The 20,255-nt window shown below is 37.8% G+C and overlaps 1 protein-coding gene across 3 annotated transcripts in view; it reads left to right on the top strand.

The window, feature by feature from the left end:
• The window catches only part of RNF38 (ring finger protein 38), a 36,547-nt gene extending 17,945 nt beyond the window's left edge, over positions 1-18,602 (top strand). For 2 of the 3 annotated variants that reach the window (XM_035888498.1, XM_035888496.1), the window contains 7 exons: positions 627-797; positions 2,617-2,778; positions 5,772-5,878; positions 7,455-7,539; positions 9,019-9,140; positions 10,017-10,116; positions 15,615-18,602. In XM_035888498.1, the coding sequence (XP_035744391.1) occupies positions 627-797; positions 2,617-2,778; positions 5,772-5,878; positions 7,455-7,539; positions 9,019-9,140; positions 10,017-10,116; positions 15,615-15,677 (810 nt within the window). In that variant the 3' untranslated portion in view covers positions 15,678-18,602. The remainder of the gene's footprint in view (positions 1-626; positions 798-2,616; positions 2,779-5,771; positions 5,879-7,454; positions 7,540-9,018; positions 9,141-10,016; positions 10,117-15,614) is intronic. The other variant, XM_035888497.1, reaches the window with a different exon arrangement.
• The last annotated feature ends 1,653 nt before the right edge of the window (positions 18,603-20,255 follow it).

Genomic DNA, 20,255 nt, shown 5'->3' with positions numbered 1-20,255 from the left:
CTTCATCAGTGTTCAGACCTCAGTGCCCAAGGTTGCTTTTGCATGAGGAATTTCAAAGAGGAGGGAAAAAGGGCTATTTCCCACAGTAGCTGTCACTTAGGAGCTGCCTTCAGAGCATGAGGCTCCCCTCAAAGTGTAGAACTGAGCAGAACATATAAATTATTTTTAGTATATGAGGTAGCAGAGGTTTTAAGGCACCGTCTGACAGCTGGGAGATCCTCAGCTCCATCTACAGCTTAAAATAGTTGCAAGGCCATTGCTTTGGCATGTCATTTTGAAGATAATACATAGGGAAAATAAAATTAACTAGGATAAATGTATCTGCTCATCCCTTAGGAGCCTCTAATCCTGGAGTATTGAAAAACCTAACTCCCACTGACCTCATGAGAAGCGAGAGCTACTTTGCACTTGGCAGTTGTCACACTATGGTACTTCTAGAGCTTGTTCTGTACTGATCACTGTTCCATGTATATTTTAATGAGTTACAATTTATGTGCATTTTGGAGGCTTTTCCAAGTAGGCAAGACAACTACTTTCTTTTAGTCTCTTTCCATAATAAATACAGAATCTTCTGTAGGGAATGTTTGCGCTAAAGACAAAAATATGTTGTTTTGATTTTATTTCAGATGCTTCAGGCGTGCTCAGTCCAGCACCTACCTGTACCATATGCAGCATTTCCACCCCTCATTTCTAGTGACCCATTCCTTTTGCATCCTCCTCATATCTCTCCACACCACCCTCCTCACTTGCCTCCTCCAGGACAATTCGTTCCTTTCCAAGCACAGCAGTCACGGTCGGTAAGTAATGCTTCTTACCCCCCTCTCTGTAGAATTGGTGGGGTTGGATGGGTAAATAGCGCCGATACCTAATTGAGGAAAGAGAAGGATTTTGTTTAAAGTAATCAGTTTTGCACTTGTGTTTTCTTAGCAAGTCTGTAACCATTTAGTGTGAAGATGAAAAAATTATTTTAAACTTCACCGTGTTTTCTCTTCAGATTTCATCAGCTATTGTCTGTGCTGTTTCTTCATAGGCCTTTACTTCTGTCAAAAAGATGTATATTTGCTACACCAACTATTCCGTGAGGTATTTCTTTCCTAGGAAGCAGAAGAGAATCCAGAGGAGGTTGTGTAGTGCAGTAGTGGTCTTGGAGAAAAGCTTAGCAAAAAGAGAAGAAAGCACAGAATGTTACTTACATTACATGCTTCTTCTGTATTACTTCTAAGTTAATTTTTAAATGACCAGTGTTTTTCCTAGGAGATAATAAACTTAAGTCATCCAGACATATTCAGGAGCATACAGTCTCCCTTTCTGCTTTTTTTTTTCCTCACTTAAAAAAGTTATTGATGCCTTCTGCTTAAGCAGACTTGGCTTAGTGATAGGAACTATGCAGACATGGGAAAATATGACCCTGTTTTGGATTTGGCAGGAAATTAGATTTTCAGTTCTGGCCTACAGCTCTTACTGTGGGGTTATCTGTATACTCATGTCCAGTTGTTTGCCCCTCTGACTAGAAGATGCTAGTATTTCACTAATACAGAAATAGAAAATAGCTTCATTGTTACTTACAAACAATGCTGAGAGTTCTCAGTGCCATGTCTCAGGTGTGGATAGGTTTGTAATCACTTTGTTACAGTGATGGGACAACAGCTAGGAAGATAGGGGTTTAGTGGTAATCTTTATAAGACTTGCCTTCAGAAAAGTATGGGCTCAGGTTTTAGTTTGGGTTGCTTTCTTAGGTTATTGACTAGGCTTGCCTGTCAACTTTCAGCTCTGGCAAAAAGCTTGTATCTTAGTGGTTTAAGACTACCTTGTGTTCAAAGTTTGCTCAGCATAACAGGAAAACAGAATATCCCTTTGGTTCCACAAGGTGGCTTTCTTGGCTGAATTTCTCGAAATGGTGGAATTCAATGTCAGGAACAGAAAGGTGTATTAATGAAACAATGACAATTCCTGGTTATTTCTTGAGCACTCTTGAGCCTGACTGATGTACTACAGTTGACTAGATTACAGTTACTGGAATTTCATGCTTCTGAAACCTCTTGACTGTGTGTTCTTAGTAGGACTGCTTGCATGACCCTCCTAGGGAAGCATCTGCTTGATTACTGAATATCGTTAGCAGTTTAATCCACTGGAGTCGTCATGTTTCCTCTCCACTTTTCAGATTTTCTGGCACAATTTCAGTTCTTGTCTATGGTTGTTTATTTTTTTCTCTCGCATAGTTGTACAGTGAGAGCAGCCTGGCAAGAAGGAGAGCAAATAATTGTCCTGAAAAATGCAAGACACAGGAAATTACAGCCACTCCTATATTTGCTAGATCGCATAAATTCCTGGTCTATAAGCATGGCTAGCTGGAAAAGGTGAATTTATATCAAATGTGTAGTGTTGTCTTTGGTTTTTGGTAGTGTTAATGACACAGGAATTGTTCACAGAGTTACTATGTGAAACTGAGTACAATTATACCTGTAATTTTTTTATGTTTGGTTTTTGGTTTGTTTTTTTTTACCCTATAAAATTGACCACAGCAGCTCAGAATATACAGCTGGGATTGCAGTTCTTTACTGGGGAAAGATTACATCTCTATTATTGCAACAAAGCCTATCTCTTTGGTTTTTTTAGCCACTTCAAAGGATAGAAAATGAAGTAGAACTACTTGGAGAACATCTTCCTGTAGGAGGTTTTACATACCCTCCCTCAGCGCATCCACCAACACTGCCTCCCTCAACTCCTCTCCAATTCTTAACCCATGATCCTTTACACCAGGAGGTGTCATTTGGCGTAGTAAGTATTGTTTTCTGTGTTACACTCTCATTGACGATCTTTATTCCGTAGTACATTTTGTTGAAAAGTAGCACTTCTTGCACTTGTATTCCATTATTGGCTGTAGCTGCATACTGTGGTATTTTCTTTAAGCTGGTTTGAATCAAGTTAAGAGTAATTTAGTGATACCGGCAAATGATTTCCGACAACATTATCTGGGGAGTGTCGTAGCAGTTACTTAGAAAACATTCCATGTTGCCACACAGCCAAGGACTTGTACTGCAGAAACTTAATTAGTAAAGTTTAGAAAAGCTGCTGTCACTTTTAGCTGATTCTTCACCATATGTTGAGTTTCCGCAAATCAGGAAAGCTAGAATGCTTTAAAAATAGTTCTTCTATGTGTTTGCAAGCAGTTGTATAGAGCGTTTCTATAACTCAGACTGCACCATGACAGCCAAGCTTGGTTTAAGCCAACTTTCTGGGGATCTACAGGCAGTTCAACTGCAGCAGCACAAAAAAAATTAAACCTGGTGCAGGATAAAGTCTGTACTGAACTCTGTGCTTCTGTGGAATGTCCAGTATCAGTGCTACTGCTAGGCAATCTGTGGTGCACTTCAATCTGCAATTACATTAGTCCTGAGATTTTTTTTTTATTGGTATTGTTGTTCTATGTGTTTTGTTGTTTGTTTTTTTTTTTAAAAAAAAAAACCTTCTGCCTGTCTAATGCTTGAAGAAATAACTAGAAGTCAAATACAGGGTCTGAATTTTTTTTTTGACCTGTGCATCAAGTTGACAGAAAGTTTGAGGCATATTGTTATTTAAAATTTTAAATGCGAATGAAATTTAGGCCCTGTGTCTACAGAATATACAGATAAATTCTTTAATCAGTCTCCTTGAAATCACACAACCTAGTTAGTTGCTTGCTGCGTTTTGTGTAAAGGTTCAGATAAGTCTCCACCATTTTAAAAAAAGCTCATTGTTAAACTAAAGGTGTACAAATTTTCAATGAAGTTTTCAGTCACTATGATTCACTCTGGAGACAAAGACACTTAAAAGCTTTCAAAAACTGCTTGTATTTTATTCAGAGTGCTTGTTAGATGAATTACAGTGTAATCACAAACATTTTGGTTGGAGTGAGGCTTTCTTGATTTCCAAGTTCAGTCTTTAAATTAGATAAGGAACAAAATACCATGGTTTACCAAATATCATTTGTCCTCTCTGATGCTTCATTCTGGGTTGTATATTGCTGAGGAGTAGAGTAGAGGTTTATTATAGCTAATCATATGGTCTTTAATAAAGCAATCCTAAACCTTTATTAAATTTTATTTATATTAAAGATATGATGGAATGGCTGCATTTCTGATTCTCTTTCATTCAGTGAACACAGCAGTTTCTAATTACGTTTTTGGATTGGAGAATTCACAAAGCAGTATTTGCTATGTCTAGTTTGAGATCTTACTTTCAAGAAAAAGACCCTGCCTCTTTTGTGTTTATATTCGTATCTTAATTTTATGCATGACCATGACTACCTATCAATAATGTTTCCACTGTGAAGTTAGGAGTTTTAGGTTAGTCATTGGTGCTGTTGAACTTTTGCGTTTTCTTAAAATTCAAACACAGAACGAAAACATGTTAGTGAAGTCTTTGAGTGCTCTTTGTTTCAAAATAAAAAAGTCTCAAGGCCTGCAAATACAAATTCAATAATGGTACATTAATTTCAGTTTTTTAAATGACTAAAGAAATTTTAGGGCTTTGAATATTTCTGGAAAAATATAGTTTGCATTTAAGTGGAATTTTTTTTACCATGTATGTCCTCATTTTAGTAGGTAATGCAAGGAATTTTGAACAATTGTAATGGAAACTTAAATAGGCAAGTAAAAATCTTGGTATGTAAATGAAAAAAAGTATGACACTAAAGCCATGTTTTATCCATGGAAAGAACACATTGAAGCTTTTGGCTTGGCTGTCTCTTCAGGCATTGTCCAGCTGCAGAAATTTTAATCAAACTCTCCATGTACACTTGAAAGGCTTCAATCCTTCTTCATCATAAATGTAAATAGACACCACTGCTTAAAAGGTTTTTTTAAAAACCGTGATTTTTTTAAAATCTTTTTTTAAAGACCTTTTTTTTTTTAAGATTTCTACCACTTTTGTGCAAGCATGCATAATAGCACCAGGCCTAAAGCTTGGATTTTTGTATTTGCAAGAGAGTCAGCAGTTCAAGACCTGTTTCCCAAACCAGCCTGCATGTAGACTAAGTACATAAGAGCTTGCAAGGATTTCTGTTGTGTGTTGCTACTTTTTCACATGGAATGGTATGATTGTATGTTATTGATGGGAATAGTTTCAAATTGAGGCTGAGGTTCTTTTGGATTTGAGCAGAGGCTGGGTTTTTTTAATAATGCTTTATTGAAAGTGGATTTCAATATTCAGATTTCATTTTATTTCATGATTAAGAAAACAAAATGTTGAATCACAGACTCACAGACTGGATGAGGTTGGAAGGGAGGTCATCTGGTCCAACCCCCCTGCTCAAGCAGGGCCACCTAAAGCCGGTTGCCCAGGACCGTGTCCACTCAGCTTTTGAATATCTCCAAGGATGGAGACTCTACAACCTCTCTGGGCAACCTGTGCCAGTGCTCAGTCACCTTCATGGTAAAGAAGTGTTTCCTGATGTTCAGACGGAGCCTCCTGTGTTTCAGTTTGTGCCCATTGCCTCTGGTCTTGTCACTGGGCACCACTGAAAAGAGCCTGGCTCCGTCTTCTTTGCACCCTCCCTTCATGTATTTATTTACATTGATAAGATCCCCCTGAGCCTTCTCTTCTCCAGGCTGACCAGTCCCAGCTTTCTCCAGCCTTTCCTCATATGTAAGATGCTCCAGTCCCATCTTAGTGGCCCCTCATTGGACTCTCTCCAGTATGTCCATGTCTCTCTTGTGCTGGGGAACCCAGAACTGGACACAAGTTCCAGTTCCTCAAGTTCCAGTTGAAGCTTATTTTCTTCTTTCTTGCAGCCTTACCCACCTTTTATGCCTCGAAGACTCGCAGGGCGCAGCAGATACCGATCACAGCAGCCAATACCACCACACCCTTACCATCCCAGCCTATTACCTTATGTGCTGTAAGTTCAAAGTAAATTTGCTTCTGTGTAGGCTATAAAGAAGTCACCTGACTTTCAGTAGGAGTCTCGGCACTTTTTATGGCTGGACTCTACCAGAGAACAGGCGTAGTTCAGCTGTCCCACAGAGGAGAACTTCCATTTCTGTGTAAATTTTTCAGCCTATTTTGAAGAACGTAGACCCTTGAGCAAGGAAAAATATAAGTGAACAATTTTGTCCAATACAGTTTTGTAGGACTTTTGAGTCACAGTAGCCTCTTGTTGCTGATCTCTTCGTAAAATCTTCAACAAATTTTAAAACTTGGTTCTTGGATACTCTTACAAAGACATGATTACACTGTAGGATAAAGTTGTGGGAGTCTTAATTTACAGAGTAAGTTCGTTTGGTTTGGTTCTTAATTATGAAACAGAATGGGTGGGAGCTTTCTGTGATGTGTTACTCTTCATTGGCTGAACTACTAATCTGTTACAGCTGTTGAATTTCTCTTCTGCCCCTGATTAGCTGTTTCTGGAAAATAGGTGGGACCATTAAGATTTAGGAATTATCTGTAGTGTGTTATGGTAGACCCTCTGTGGGAGAGTTTTGGTATGTGACAGGAGATTTTATTACTGTTCTATGTTCTGTTTTGGAAATAACCACAAAATGTTTGGAAAACAAAGGTTATTTTCTGGTGGCAAAGGTAATGTTGACAAGGAAATAATCAGTCATTGGCACCAGATCTGTAGTTTCTCTCCGTGCAATTTCAGACATGGCATGAAAACGGCACCAGAAATCTGATCCAGTGAAGTTGTTCAACTTTGCATCTTACAGTCTGAGAGTGATGTCATAGCTTCTTGCCTGTCCATTGAGGACATAATGTGGCACAGTAATCCCCGAAGACGTCACTGGGATTTTAGTGTATTTTAGAGCTGTGAATTTGTGATTGCTATGTCTGTGCATTAACTTTTGACCCATAGGACTATCTTAGGGGGTAAAAACACTTGTGGAATATAAAATTAGAAAAACATCTCTCTCTTGTCTCTCTATCTGGAGATTCTGCTTCGGCCAACATCACAATATGTGAGAAAGTGAGTTTGTGCTTGCCTTCAGTATGGAAGTTGGTCCAGTAGCATATCCTATTTATCTTCATTGTGTATTTTAGGCTTACAAAAGTTTCAAGGCTTTTGTACTGGAGAGCTAAGTGAACTTAGAATTCCTTATCTTTGTTGATATTTTATCCACTTAAAGAAAATAAACATACTTAAAACCAGAACATCAATTCATTGTCAGTTTTAGCTTTCCATAATCTGTGATAATCCGTTTTTGTAATAATGCTGAGCCTGCTTGGAAGTATCAGTTGAGACATGCATGCAATTAAAAAGGCAGCACTCTCAGTATCAAGGAGTGTTAGATTTAGTTTTTTCATTTGACTCTTTCACTTCAAATGTCTATTCTTGACTTCAAACTTAACATTTTTGCCAGTTCTGAGAACCTGTTAATTTGAGAGGGATCAATAAGGTAACTTCATCTCTGCCAGATGTTTCTGTGCTTTTCCTTCAGCGAGGTGCTGAATCTTATCATTGTTTGCTCTCATGGTAGATCAATGCTCCCAGTGCCACCTGCAGTTGGACCAGCTTTCAGCTTTGAGTTGGATGTGGAAGATGGAGAGGTAGAAAACTATGAGGTTGGTGTGTGAACTACAACTACCTTTAAAAAACAGATGTTAGCTCAAGCAATACATAGAATTTCATTATATTTTGCTTTTAATCCTGCTTTTGTCTTTCAAATAAATGTAATGACTGTGAAGACAGAATCCAGAAACCATCCTTTCAGATTTTTTTGTAATACTGGATATTAGAAGTGCTTAGCTTTATTTTTTACCTATTGCTCTTTCCCAGAATCCACCCTTCCAAGGCTAGTAATCATTAAATTGTTCAGCTTTTATGTCCTACATGCTACTCTTCTCCTTTTGAATATTAATTGATTTTAAGTATCAATCAGAAGTGAAGCACTTTCAAAAGAACAGGGTAAGTTACTGGTTTTATATGTGTAACTTTGCAGAGTAGTGTTAATGTCATAGGATTAATTCATCTAAATGTAATGTTTATAAAACTGCCTGCCTTTTCTTCTTGGCCCTCAGGAGGGTACAGTAATTCACATCTATAGATGTAGAACCCTCTTTAATATCCTAGATAATTATGGGGCAGTCCCAGCTGTTGTGTCTTTGCTGGTTCTGAGACTATTGGATTCCATTTGATTTCTCTTCAGTCATGATCAGCCCTTACTTTTGCATCTCTTTGCTTGTGCTCCGCTTAAGACCTCTATGTAGTTGCACATTTTCAGTTTAACAATGAGCACTTCTGTAATAACTTCTGTGCTAGTTCAGAAGAAGCATCATCTTAATTCTGAGAATTTGGGCCCTAGGTTTGACAGTATTAGAAATCTCTTTATGATCAGTACCGTTTGCAGCTTTCACCAAGTCTTTTAATTTCTCTACGCCTTGGTTCTCCATCATTTTTGTAGTGATATTTTTCCTAGGTCCGTTATGAAGGAGTGCAAGTTACATACATGACAGAGTGCAAATTATTTACATGAGAGGCCTTTAGTTGCAGCATGTGGCTTATAGAAAATGAACATAAAATTTAGCAAAAGCAGTGCTTAAGGTTTGATGGTATGTGTTTGTTTTCCAGATTCAAGATAAAATCTCTGTGTTTAAGTTCAGCTAACCCAATGTGTGGAGTGGGAATCAGAACCTGTCCCATTAAATTCTTGGTTTCTCTCACAAGACCAGACTCACATATCCTTGGGAAGGAAATTTGTTGAGGATTTTTTTCTGGTTTACCAGCACTATTAATTTCGTAGTGCAGTGAGGGGATCCTTCAGAAGCAAAATACTTACCAAGCTATGCATGCTGCCATGGGACTAATTGGAGGCTGGGTCCTGGCCATTCTGAAATCCCAAAGAGAACATCTTAACATAACTAGAAAGGTAGTGGAATTCTGAAGGACTTTCCATGAGGATTGTGTTGTAGGGGATAACTAAGGTTCTAAACATTTCTTGATAGAAGGGTGTTTTGTGCTACCAGCTGGAGTAGTGAGGTATAATGGAACCAGAGCCTGTTTGAGCAGTGAATTTTTAAACGTCCAGTTTCCATGTTTTGCAGGCATTGCTGAATTTGGCAGAACGTCTGGGAGAAGCCAAACCACGAGGGTTGACAAAGGCGGACATTGAACAGCTTCCATCCTACAGGTTCAATCCAAACAACCACCAGTCAGAACAGACATTGTAAGTACATAGGTCTCTTTCAAAGGTCCGTAATTCAGGTGGCTGTATTTTCATTTAACTTTCAGACTCAGCTAGGCCAGAAGGGCTTTAAAAGCAGTCATGTCTTTAAACAATTTAATTTTCTTTTTTTCTTGGATTGCTTTCCAGACCAAATACTATTTATCCTTACTTTAACACCTCTATGTATTCTCACATCATTTAGCTATGTTTCAAATTAGTTCCTCAGCATTTAAAAAATTAAAATGGAAGAAAGGTGTTCTAGGTTTTGTTCAGCATACATAGCTTCAAGTGTTGAAGTTTCAAGTGCACCTGATAGAGCTTGGTCAGTGGTTTAAGAGTGCATCTTCTTATTTTTAAAACCCATTAACTGACGGTGTTTCAAAGATCTGCACAACCAAATAGAAAGGGCAGTATAGATATGATGGTAGTTAAAGTGACTTTAAAGTTAAAGTGGACTCTAAAGAGACCAAATACAGTCTAATGTTCGAACTGCATTATAAGGGTTTTTCTCCGATATTCCAGTTTCAGTGACCCTTGGTGTGATTTACTAGTATCAGTAGGGAATTAATTTTGTAGATCATTATCTCTGCCATTTTGAATTTTCATTAAACATATGTTCTAGTGCTTGGGTCTGTGAACTCCTGTGGGCAGGAGTGCTTGCTTTGTGATTTGAAAGCACAGAAAAAAAGCTGCACAACAGCTATTCTCAGTTTGCGTTGTCACACTACTCGTCTTCAGCTAGAGGTATAGATAACTGTAGCTACCCAAGGGATAGAAGAGCTACCATGTTGCAGTCGTACCTGTGAAGTTTTGTATGGAATATGTATTTGTTGTTCTTGCGTAGCAGATACATTCAAACTTTGTTGTCCTTTTTAGGTGTGTGGTATGCATGTGTGATTTTGAGTCAAGGCAGCTACTTAGAGTCTTACCCTGTAACCATGAGTTCCATGCCAAGTGTGTCGATAAATGGCTGAAGGTAAAAAAAAAAAACTTTATATAGGGAATTAATTGTGTACTTTGGGGGGCGGGGTGGCAGTATTTTGTTATTTCACTTAATTTCATCTTGTTTCACATTTCTAAATGCCAACAGAGTAGAAGCACTGCCTATTTACAATATTTTTCTAACAACTGATGAAGGAATTTTCTTTATAATGTTTGGAAAAAGGAAAAATTAATTTGAAGATAATTATTTTCATTGACATATTTCTGCATTTTCCATTTGCACAAAATGACAATGACTGGGAATTCAGGTAATCTGTAAAATTAAAGAAGACTTGAAAACAAAAAAGTAACATAACAATACAGGAAGTATGAGTTCTGTGATGATGGTGGCTTTAACTGTTTTACATACCCTGCACAACAAGAATGAGTACTAATACCTCCCTCCCCCACTTTGCTATCAATGTTAGGTGCTGGGGCAAATAAAATGTGTATGCATACATATTCTATGTGTATGCATATATACATATCTGTATAAATGTAATATATACAAATAGAAATTACAGTTTTACAAAATGATGATGTATCCCTCCAAGAAAATTTGAGCAGAAAAGAAAGGCTCTAGAATCAGGGCAGCCCAGTAAGAGAGAGAAGATAGAGAAAATAGTAGCAGTAGAGAAAGTGTGAAGAATAGGAAATACAAATAAGTAGCTGATGATACATGGACATCTCTACAAGCTGCACGAGCCAGATCTTCAGCCAACAAGGTATTGATCCCCATCTCGCCTCAGCTTTTTTTGGCATTTTATTCTATTCAGCTTTAGTTCAATCTGTGTGTAGTCTATTCTGTAGACCATTTGAAACTGCAGTCATCCTATGTGAAAACAGGTTACAGTGCCTAGAGAATTATGGATGGTGTCTGTTATTTTGGAAAAAGAAACTAAACCCCTTTGCCTTTATGGCTTCTTACAAGCAAGAAAATGCATACATATCGTGGGCACACAGTGAAATATTCAGTGAAGAGAATGAAAAAAAATCGATAAAAAAATTAATATTGACAACACTCTTGGCTAGTAAGATGTCAAGAATAATGAGAAGGATTTTAAAAACTGGGATATGAAGCTGCTCTTGGGCTATAGTGACCACGGTAGTCTAAGACTTCTATAAAATCTAAGGCCAGTGTAAATGTTCCCACAACAATGCTTGTAACTTTCAGTAGAATTGGTGTACTTCAGTATCTGAATCTATGTACTCACTTGAGAAGCAGCAAGAGGAATGTTTTATTGTCAGATTAAAAAGGCACACCCCCGCCCATATTATCAATGTATTTACGCTAGATGTATGCTGTTTTATTCAGTAACTGCAAATTAAGAGTAGATTATATCTATTCAAGTGGTATTCTCCAGTGTCCCCTTACTCCTCTCAAGGAGTGCTCACACTAGATTTGCAGGAAAATTGCTAAGTCATTTGTGGTGTGGACAAAGGACCCAGGAAAGGTATTCACTTCATTTTATGAAAAAAGAGCTAAGATCATTTGACACAGCCTGTGAGATAGTGGATGCTATAGGTCCATATAGGTTAAATTGATTATGTTGATTTTTAAAAAGACAGCTCTTTTTAGGCTATTAATGCAAAAAAAAAAATGTACCTCTGATTCATAGAGCCCCTGATCTGCAGATTGCTGAAAGTTAGAAGAACACGTCAGGGAAGTATCACGCATGCTTGTCCTGTTTTTATGATCTTTCTTACCTGATGTTGGTTGCAAGAGCCAGACAAGTATGTTGAGTTAAGCTTTTTTGGGACTCAGTATGGTAGTTCTACTGTTAGATTTAGTACTTACAACTGGGAACGAACTGGCAACTGAATTCAGAACACCAACCTAAAGGGGATGCAGTTCTACCCACTCACCTGTATTGACATCGTGTGTTCCAGATCTGGATGCAAAATAAGCAAGACAAGGTTAAAGCATCATACTGTAGGATTGCTAACGCAATATATTTACACCATGTGGGTTTAGTTACGCTGGTACGAAGACGGTGTATGGAAATGAAGATTATTTTGCTTTGCAAACTGTAACAAATTACCTGGAACACCACCCTATTTTAGTTACTGCCTCTGTCTAAACTTGGTTACAGTTAAGCAGCAAGTACCCGGAAGTGAAGTGAGGATAACTGGAAGATATTTTGAGCTATAGATTGCTTCTGTCCATTCCTTTATGTATTTGACAACTTGTTTTATGTGTTAATAGTATAATCATGTCCGCATGCACTTAATTCACATTTTCCAGCCAACAATCAGATTGATGAATTCTGCAAGGGAAGGTAAAAATTGTAGCTTTCAGTACTTGTAACTTTCTTCCACAATTTAAAAAAAGAAAAAAGTTACCAGTTGTCCCTGCATTTGACTGAATTAATCTTGTCCCTCTGAGGAAAGTATTTGCTCTCTAGGAATAGTTCTAGAACTATGGAATCCAGTTGATTCTTTTTCAGTTTCACCGTGTTGTTAGTGAAAGATTTAAATAAGAGGTTAGTGATCCAATCTGATTATTTAAAAAACAAAACAAAACCTTATTCCACTGTTTGTTGTAATTATGGAGCAAAAAAAGATACTGAAGAAAGTTTTGTGGCTTGTCTATGTGTGAAAGGCTTGATCTGCCCTGCTGGTATAATGCTATGTACAGTACCACTTCTTTAGGTAGCGTGAGCCGGTGAAAGGAAATGTTCCTTTACAGTGCATTAGGTTGCCCACTTTAATTTATACTTCACTGGTTAAGCAAGGTTAAAGACTTGTGAAAGAAGATGTAATACAGTGGAGGAAAAAAAATTAACAAGAGGGAGGCTGTCCCTTTGCTTTTCTTAGTATTGTCAACTCTCATATTTCACAGTATTTGGTTATTTCTTAATATCTTAAATCCTTTAGTCAAATATCAATACATGAGAAATCCGTTCTTTTGTAAAGTAAGAGTTAGTTATTATTCCAAAGGACAGCTTGAAAACATGACCTGTTTTCACCCTGAGGTGAAACCAGATAACAAGGAAAACATAGTTTTATATTTAACATTCTGATAGGAAATGCTGTATTATATATGAGAAAAGACAAACTATAGTTTAACTTTGTTGTGATGGACTAACACCAAAGTAGTGTAATGCTTTTCAGACAATTCTAGTAGCCCTACAGGTTCATTATTCTAAATGCAGTTCACTTCAGCTATACATTTCTATAAAATACTAAAAAATAAATCAGTTGGTTAATTGTGCAGCTCTCTCTCTTTACAGTACTAAAAGTACATTTGCCTGAAAGAGTGGCTAGTTAGAAGGTTGATACTACAACATTATGTCCACCTTACTCCGCTTTTTGCACCCAAGAGTCATGTTAAATGCCAGGAGGGGGAATGAATTTCATAAAAGGCACAAGAATGCAACTAAATTTAAAACAAATGTTTATGTAGGATCTTGAAAAGTTACTTAAAAAGCAGTGCTGCAGTGTCCATGAGTATTCATTTTATCCTGGCACAGTGGGTTTATTTCTGCAGTTCTTATCAGGAAATTATTCTCACTGAATGCTCTGTTCCATGCTACAAATGGTAGATAATTATTTATCTAAGCGAATACCTCTTGCTTCATTAAACTATTGAATTTTGAAGAACATGCCTGTCCTGGTTTCGGCTGGGACAGAGTTAATTTTCTTCACAGTAGCTAGCACAGTGCTAGCTTGGCTGCCTCCAAGGCAGCTATACCAAAAGCCCACCGGTACCCTTTTCGGTGCCCAGCCCGTCCCGAGCCGCGATCACTCCCCCGGAGCCACGATCACACAGCTCGAGCTGCGACCACTCTGCCCGCGACCGACCGAACCGAACGACCGACCGAACGAACTAACCCCCCCGAGCATGACATTATATGGTATGGAATAGCTCTTTGGTCAGTTTGGGTTAGCTGTCCTAGCTGTGCTGTACTCCCAGCTTGTTATGCACCTGGGCGAGCAGGAGAAGCTCAAAAAGTCCTTGAGTAGTCTGAGCACTACTTGGCAACAGCTGAAAACATCAGTGTGTTATCAACATTCTTCTGGTATTAAATCCAAAACACAGCACTGTGCTAGCTACTGTGAAGAAAATTAACTCTATCCCAGCCGAAACCAGGACAATGCCTTTTTGTTTTAGAAATTATATGAGCTGAATTATATCTAGAATAATGTAAGTACAAAGTAGTGACCAAATAATGGAATTGTCCTCAAGTAATTTCAAAACTGCTAGTGAAAGAGCAAGAAATGAATTTTGAATTGATTCTCCAATCCGTGCTTTACAAAAACTGCAAAGCAACAATAACGATGATATAAACTATAAAACAGTAATAACAGTAGTAATTGACAGAAAAAATACACCCTCATTTTAACTTGCATTACTAAATAATGTTTTTCAGCAGTAACATGTTACTTTCATTGGCATTTATTGTTTGGATTTGAAATTTGTAGCAATTTCTGAACTCTGGCTTGCAAAGCCACATTTCTTGATGCTCTCATCTGCATTTTCACTGAAAAATTTGGCTACCGTAGAAAAACTTGGAGTTGACAGTGGGTGGTCCTTCAATTTTGGAACTATGAAATAAAGAATTTGGGCCAGGGAAGAGTTCTCTTCATTCTGCCCTTTGCAAAGGAAGTGTTTTATCACAGATGTTACATACTTGTTTTGGGCTTTTTCTCATCATTTGCTAAAATGAAGATAGCCTTTATTTGAAAAGGGGAATGAGAAGGCAAAAGTACTTTCCCAGTAGCTTAAGGAATGTTACTTCTCATCTGTGTTATCTTTTTAAGGAAGCTATAAAAGTATAAGAGTCACAGGACTTTTTCAGTGAGTGCTTTACTGAAGGGCTAAATTTAGACCTACTTGTTTTTGTTACTTGAACACCCATTTTGTCAGGTTGTCTTCTCTCTCTCTCTCCCCCCTCCCCCCCCTTTTCTCCTTACTAAAACCCCTTCCCTTTTTCCCTAGTCTGCTTTCAGCTTTAACCAAGTCTATAGGTTGTGTTTTCTGTGAGAATAACTGAATATGAATAAACAGAGTACAAAGAGATACAATCCCTGATAACTAGAGCTTGTGACAGCATGACACCCTCATATAGGACATTTATTTGCAGCCCAAGGTTGCTAGTTTGGTTTTGGTGGGTTTCTATGCGGCACACAGTTCAGCTTCTTAGTTGCAACCATCTGATTGCAATATACTGTAACTATGAACCTGTATTAGTAAAGCCACCACTTAGATAAAGCCTGGTTTGCTGGTTTGCTTTATCTTTAAAGATAAAAGGCACAATTATTTTTTTAAACATAATTTTGAATTGGCAAACTTACCATACCACTCTAACATCACAAAACAAACTCAAAAAAGGCACAAGCATACTTTGTCTTCTCTTGTTTTGAGTACTCTTGAATTGCTTTTCAGTACTCGAGTGCTGAAGGTAGCAACCTCATTATGGTCACAGATGTTCACTGTCTTATACGTTACCTTAACAATGAGCAAATCCTCTTTTGTTTCTGGTTTTACAGGCAAATCGCACCTGCCCAATTTGTAGAGCTGATGCTTCGGAAGTGCATCGTGATTCAGAATGACCAATCTTAAGAGCACAAATCTGGTTTGGGTGTTCCTGGTCACGTGTATATATGAACTATCTATTGAACTTACCCATGTGGCTTCCAGCCTGCCCTTTACACAAAAGGGTCAATGGACCTTACTTTGCACTGTGTGACTTAATCGATTACAAAGCTTATATAACTAGTCTTCACAGTTACGGGATTGTTATACTAACAGTGTGATTGGAACTCCAAAGATTTTTTTTTTTTTTTTTAAGCTTAATTTTGTGTGTGCACTAACATTCCCTGGTTTTTGTGTGATCATTCCGAGTGTTGCTGCGAGATTACTGTGGATGTGATCTTTTAGCATGTGCTTTTATATAAAAGAAAAAAAAAGTGGTAGCTCCAAACAATATAGCAATCTACCTTATATAGAGCCTTCAGATACTGTGAGTGGGAATGAATGGTGTGAATGTGTGTTTGCTTGTAAGAGGATGTGTGAAGTGTGCTTGCGACTGAGTGTGCATGTGTGTTTGCGAACCTGTATACCAGCATGTACTGAGAATGTATGTGCGTAGTAATAATTATGCTGCAATGTATAATCTTGTGTGTTATTTAAACAGTACTAGTACTGTACACTGGTTCCTTTCCTTGTGTTTGCAGTTGCACACTGAATGCGATGGGTGCAGCAATTACAGACATTTAGTATTTCCTCCCCAATGTACTTAGAGGTATAAAGACCTTTCCATCTACTATTGAAACAGCTGTTATGGTTCCCCTTCATTGGAGGCTTTAAATGTGTACCACTAAAGAGTGCATTGATCATACCTGAGTAAGCTTGGAGTTTTTAGCATATGTTACAAGGTCTGGATTTTAAAATGGCTGATTTACAAGTGATTTTATTGATGTAAAGTTGCAATATCGCACAAATCATTTAGCAATATTAACATTTTCAGTTGCTGATATGAAGATCAATGCTTTTCTGTTCTCCTTTTAAATTTTTCTGGCTGGGATTGCCAGTTACTTACTTCCTCCCTGAAAGAAGCAGGAAGGACACTGAGTGTCTTGTGCAACAGCTCTTCACTTTTGGCCATTTTGCTTGCTAAGGACGTAATGTTTTAACTTATAAACATTGGCTTTAATCACATACAAATTATTTGTCATGGGAGTTTATATACAATTAAAATAACTTGTCAAAGGTTACAATTTCAATCCTGCAACTTCATGAATAAAATGAAATTTTTAGCATTTTCTCAGAGAAGGAGAACTTCTGATTTTTTTTTAACAGTATCACAAGAGGAGGTTTTGGTCACTAACCGCAGGGTTCACTTGCCCTGATGCTGCTTCTTGCCCTTCATTTTTTCATGATGGGTGTAATATGAAGAAGGAACTCCCTCGGTTTTTGCAATCACGTTTTCAGAGCACTCCACTATAGGAGAAAATTGGAACACCTTCCAGCACAGACCTGTGAAATGGGAGGTGATAACCTCTATTGAAGTGCTCTGAGTAGTGTTTTCTTTGGACTATTGAAAAAAAAAAAAGCTTCATTTATTACATTCAGACTGTTAACACGTTCAATATGTTCTGGCAAAATATTTAGGTCTACATATACCGCAGTTATTCAAAGGATGCACTTTTTGCAGCAAAATTCCTCTCCTAAATTCAATGTCATTACTTTGGTTGCAGCAGCACAAATGGCACAATTAGCAATACTGCTGCAACTTGCTGCCAGCCTCAGCTTTAAGTTTATCCTTTATAATTTCTGATTTCTCTTGTATGCTGCTGTGCTTTAGTATCAGTTATAATTTCAAACAGTGTTAGATGTTCTCCATGCTGATTTCCCTCTTTGAAGATTCTACAGACCAGTTACAGCTCTTGGTGCAGATAAAATAAAAGCACAATTTTGCCCTATTTCAGATGCTCTTCCCTCTGTTTAGTTATGCAGGTAGTTCTCAAAAACAATGAGTCTTTCCATACCTATCCATACTTAAGAACACTAAATAAGTAAAAATGCTGTTACATCAACTTCAAATATTAGAATTTCTCCTCTCTTCCAGTGGAGTTAAAGAATAGGCTTTTCTTTAACAATAACACCTAGCAGGTTAAATTACATGTAATAGAATTTATTTTTTTAACAAATAAAATCATGTTGTTGAAAAATCATATGCCACATATGTCTTATAAAACTTAAACTCTTTTATATAGCTGCAAAAGAAAAAAATTCTGTGTGTATAGATTTAAACATAACTAACACTACTGTGCTCAGTATTCAGTCTGAAGCATGGGAAGAGGGCACTTTTTCTAAGCCAGATACAAATGAACAAGACACATTCTTCTGAAGGCAAGGGAAAGTAGTCCTCTTTTTGGAATCGGAGAAATCTTGATGTGTAATGTCCCTTTTTCCCCAGTAAAACCTGGTGGGTGAGGCAGTGGGAGATCTAGGAGATGGAGGGTCTTAAGTTGGTAAAATCCTGAATTTAATTGTTGCACTCCCATGGCTCATCTCTTCTGGAATGGTTCTTTCTTTTGCATGGGACTCTTGCAGATGTATGTGGACTTGCTTCCTGTGGTTAGTGTGTATCAACAGCACACGTGCATATGTTCTGAATCAGCTCGGACAAGCTACAGTCAAGTTTTCTCTGTTGTGGCTGTCAAGGGAGGGGGATTCATGTTCAGCTGTTAACTGCCATGTGTTATGCACATTTGTGTGTAATTCCACAGCCTGCCATAGTGCCTGGCAGCACCTGAATACAGCGAGACTTTTTTTATGTCCATTGCCTTTCTGCCAACACCTGGCTCCTTCTCCAAAAAAAAATATAAAACAAAAAAAACCCACCTGTAACATGTTTGCTTTATCATATTGGCACTGCTGTGTTTTTTGCATAAACTGTCAATTTAATTTGGCATTTTAGTGGATATCAAGGCCTACAGATAATTCCAATGTCTCATTTTGTGGCTTTCTTTATAAAAAAAAAAAAAAAAGCCTTTTGTTGTATGCCATTATGTACAGACTCTTGAATGTGATTTCACAGCTGTTAACACATTGTGTTAATTCTTGGGATGAGATGTACCAACCTTATTAATTTTAATTACACATTTTTGACTGAGTTATCTTTGGGCCTTTGTAAAAACTGTGTTGTTTTTTTCCTTTGGTACATTGTTACCTCATTTTGCTACTTGTGTTTCAGATTTGCTAATGATTATGAAAGTTTATGGGGTTTGTTGGAATCATATTTTGTCAAGTGTTTTCTTTAAATCATACTATATTGTATCATTTAACATGTAGTTTTAAATGTATTATAAATATCTGTAACCAAATCATTTGAAGGCTTGATAAATTTTTAACAAAATTTGTACATTTTTTATGAGAGTTACTAGTAATGCTTTACTAGGTAGTGCAATGAATTTTTATTTTTAATCCCTGTGCCCAATTTTGGAGTTGAGAGAGTTGTTCAGTAATAAATGTATGATGTACACTTACACAATTTTGTCCTGTTCTTTCTCTTAGAAAGAGGTGCATTGTTTGCTTTTGTTACTCTGCATGTTTCTGTGCATGATCACACAACTCTAGATACTGGCCACAGATGCTTGTGTTTTAGGGGGAAGTTTTGCCACCTTAATTGCAGTGCATGACAGACTTTTATAATCTACTTTGAGAGATCATAAGAAAATTATATTAAATGTTTTGTCATATTTTTGAAAGTGTAAAATAACTATAATTCATAGAACTCAAAGCCTTGCCTAAATGATAGCTTTCTAAAGATGTTACTTAGTCAAAGGAAAATTTGCAGGGATGGAGGTGGTCCTTAGACATACTATTTGCACTGTGTGTCAGCTGAAGGTGTAGAAGGAGTGGAGGAAAGATTGCCTTTCTGGTCCCACAGGGTGGAGTATATGCTCTGTTATTCCTGCCCGCAGTTCCTTCATCGGCCTCTCCTCAGTGCCCCATTAAGGTGATGGAACAGATCTTCCTGGAAGTTACATCAAAACATATGGATAACAGGGAGGTGATTATAGACAGCCAACATGGCTTCACCCAGGGCAAGTCACGCCTGACTGATCTAGTGGCCTTCTACGATGGAGAAGGGAAGAGCTGCAGATGTCATCTGCCTGGACTTCTGTAAAGCCTTTGGCACGGTTCCACACAGCATTCTTGCTGCTAAACTGGAGAGATAAGGATTTGATGGATGTACTATTTAATGGATAAGGAATTGGCTGGATGGCCGTGCCTGAAGTGTTACATTCAATGGTTCATTGTCCAACAATTCAAGCTCCTTTTATGACCAGGTGACCTGCCTAGTATATGAGGGAAAGGCTGTGGATGTTGTCTACCTGGACTTCTGCAGCATATGAAGGCACAGACCCCGGTTGGAGGTGCAACCAGAATCAGCTTTATTCAAAAAGAGCATGCTTTTATACTCAGTGCTCAAAGAAAAACTTCCGTTAAAACTTTTCCATCAGCCCTGCTGCAGGCACCGCTCACATGACTGTCTTCCAGTCACAGCGCTGATCACTTGCTGTTCGTGCTTCTGGCTTCACTTCCTCATTCCTGAGGCTTGGCTCATGTGACCTATGTGACTGCTATTCCTTCTCCCCCACAGACTTCAGCAAAGCCTT

Source organism: Egretta garzetta, unplaced genomic scaffold, assembly GCF_000687185.1.
Source record: "Egretta garzetta isolate BGI_Z169 unplaced genomic scaffold, ASM68718v1 scaffold271, whole genome shotgun sequence".
NCBI classification, from domain to species: Eukaryota; Metazoa; Chordata; class Aves; order Pelecaniformes; family Ardeidae; genus Egretta; species Egretta garzetta.
The sequence above is the reverse complement of the archived record's forward strand: the minus strand, read 5'-3'. Positions and strand labels throughout refer to the sequence as shown.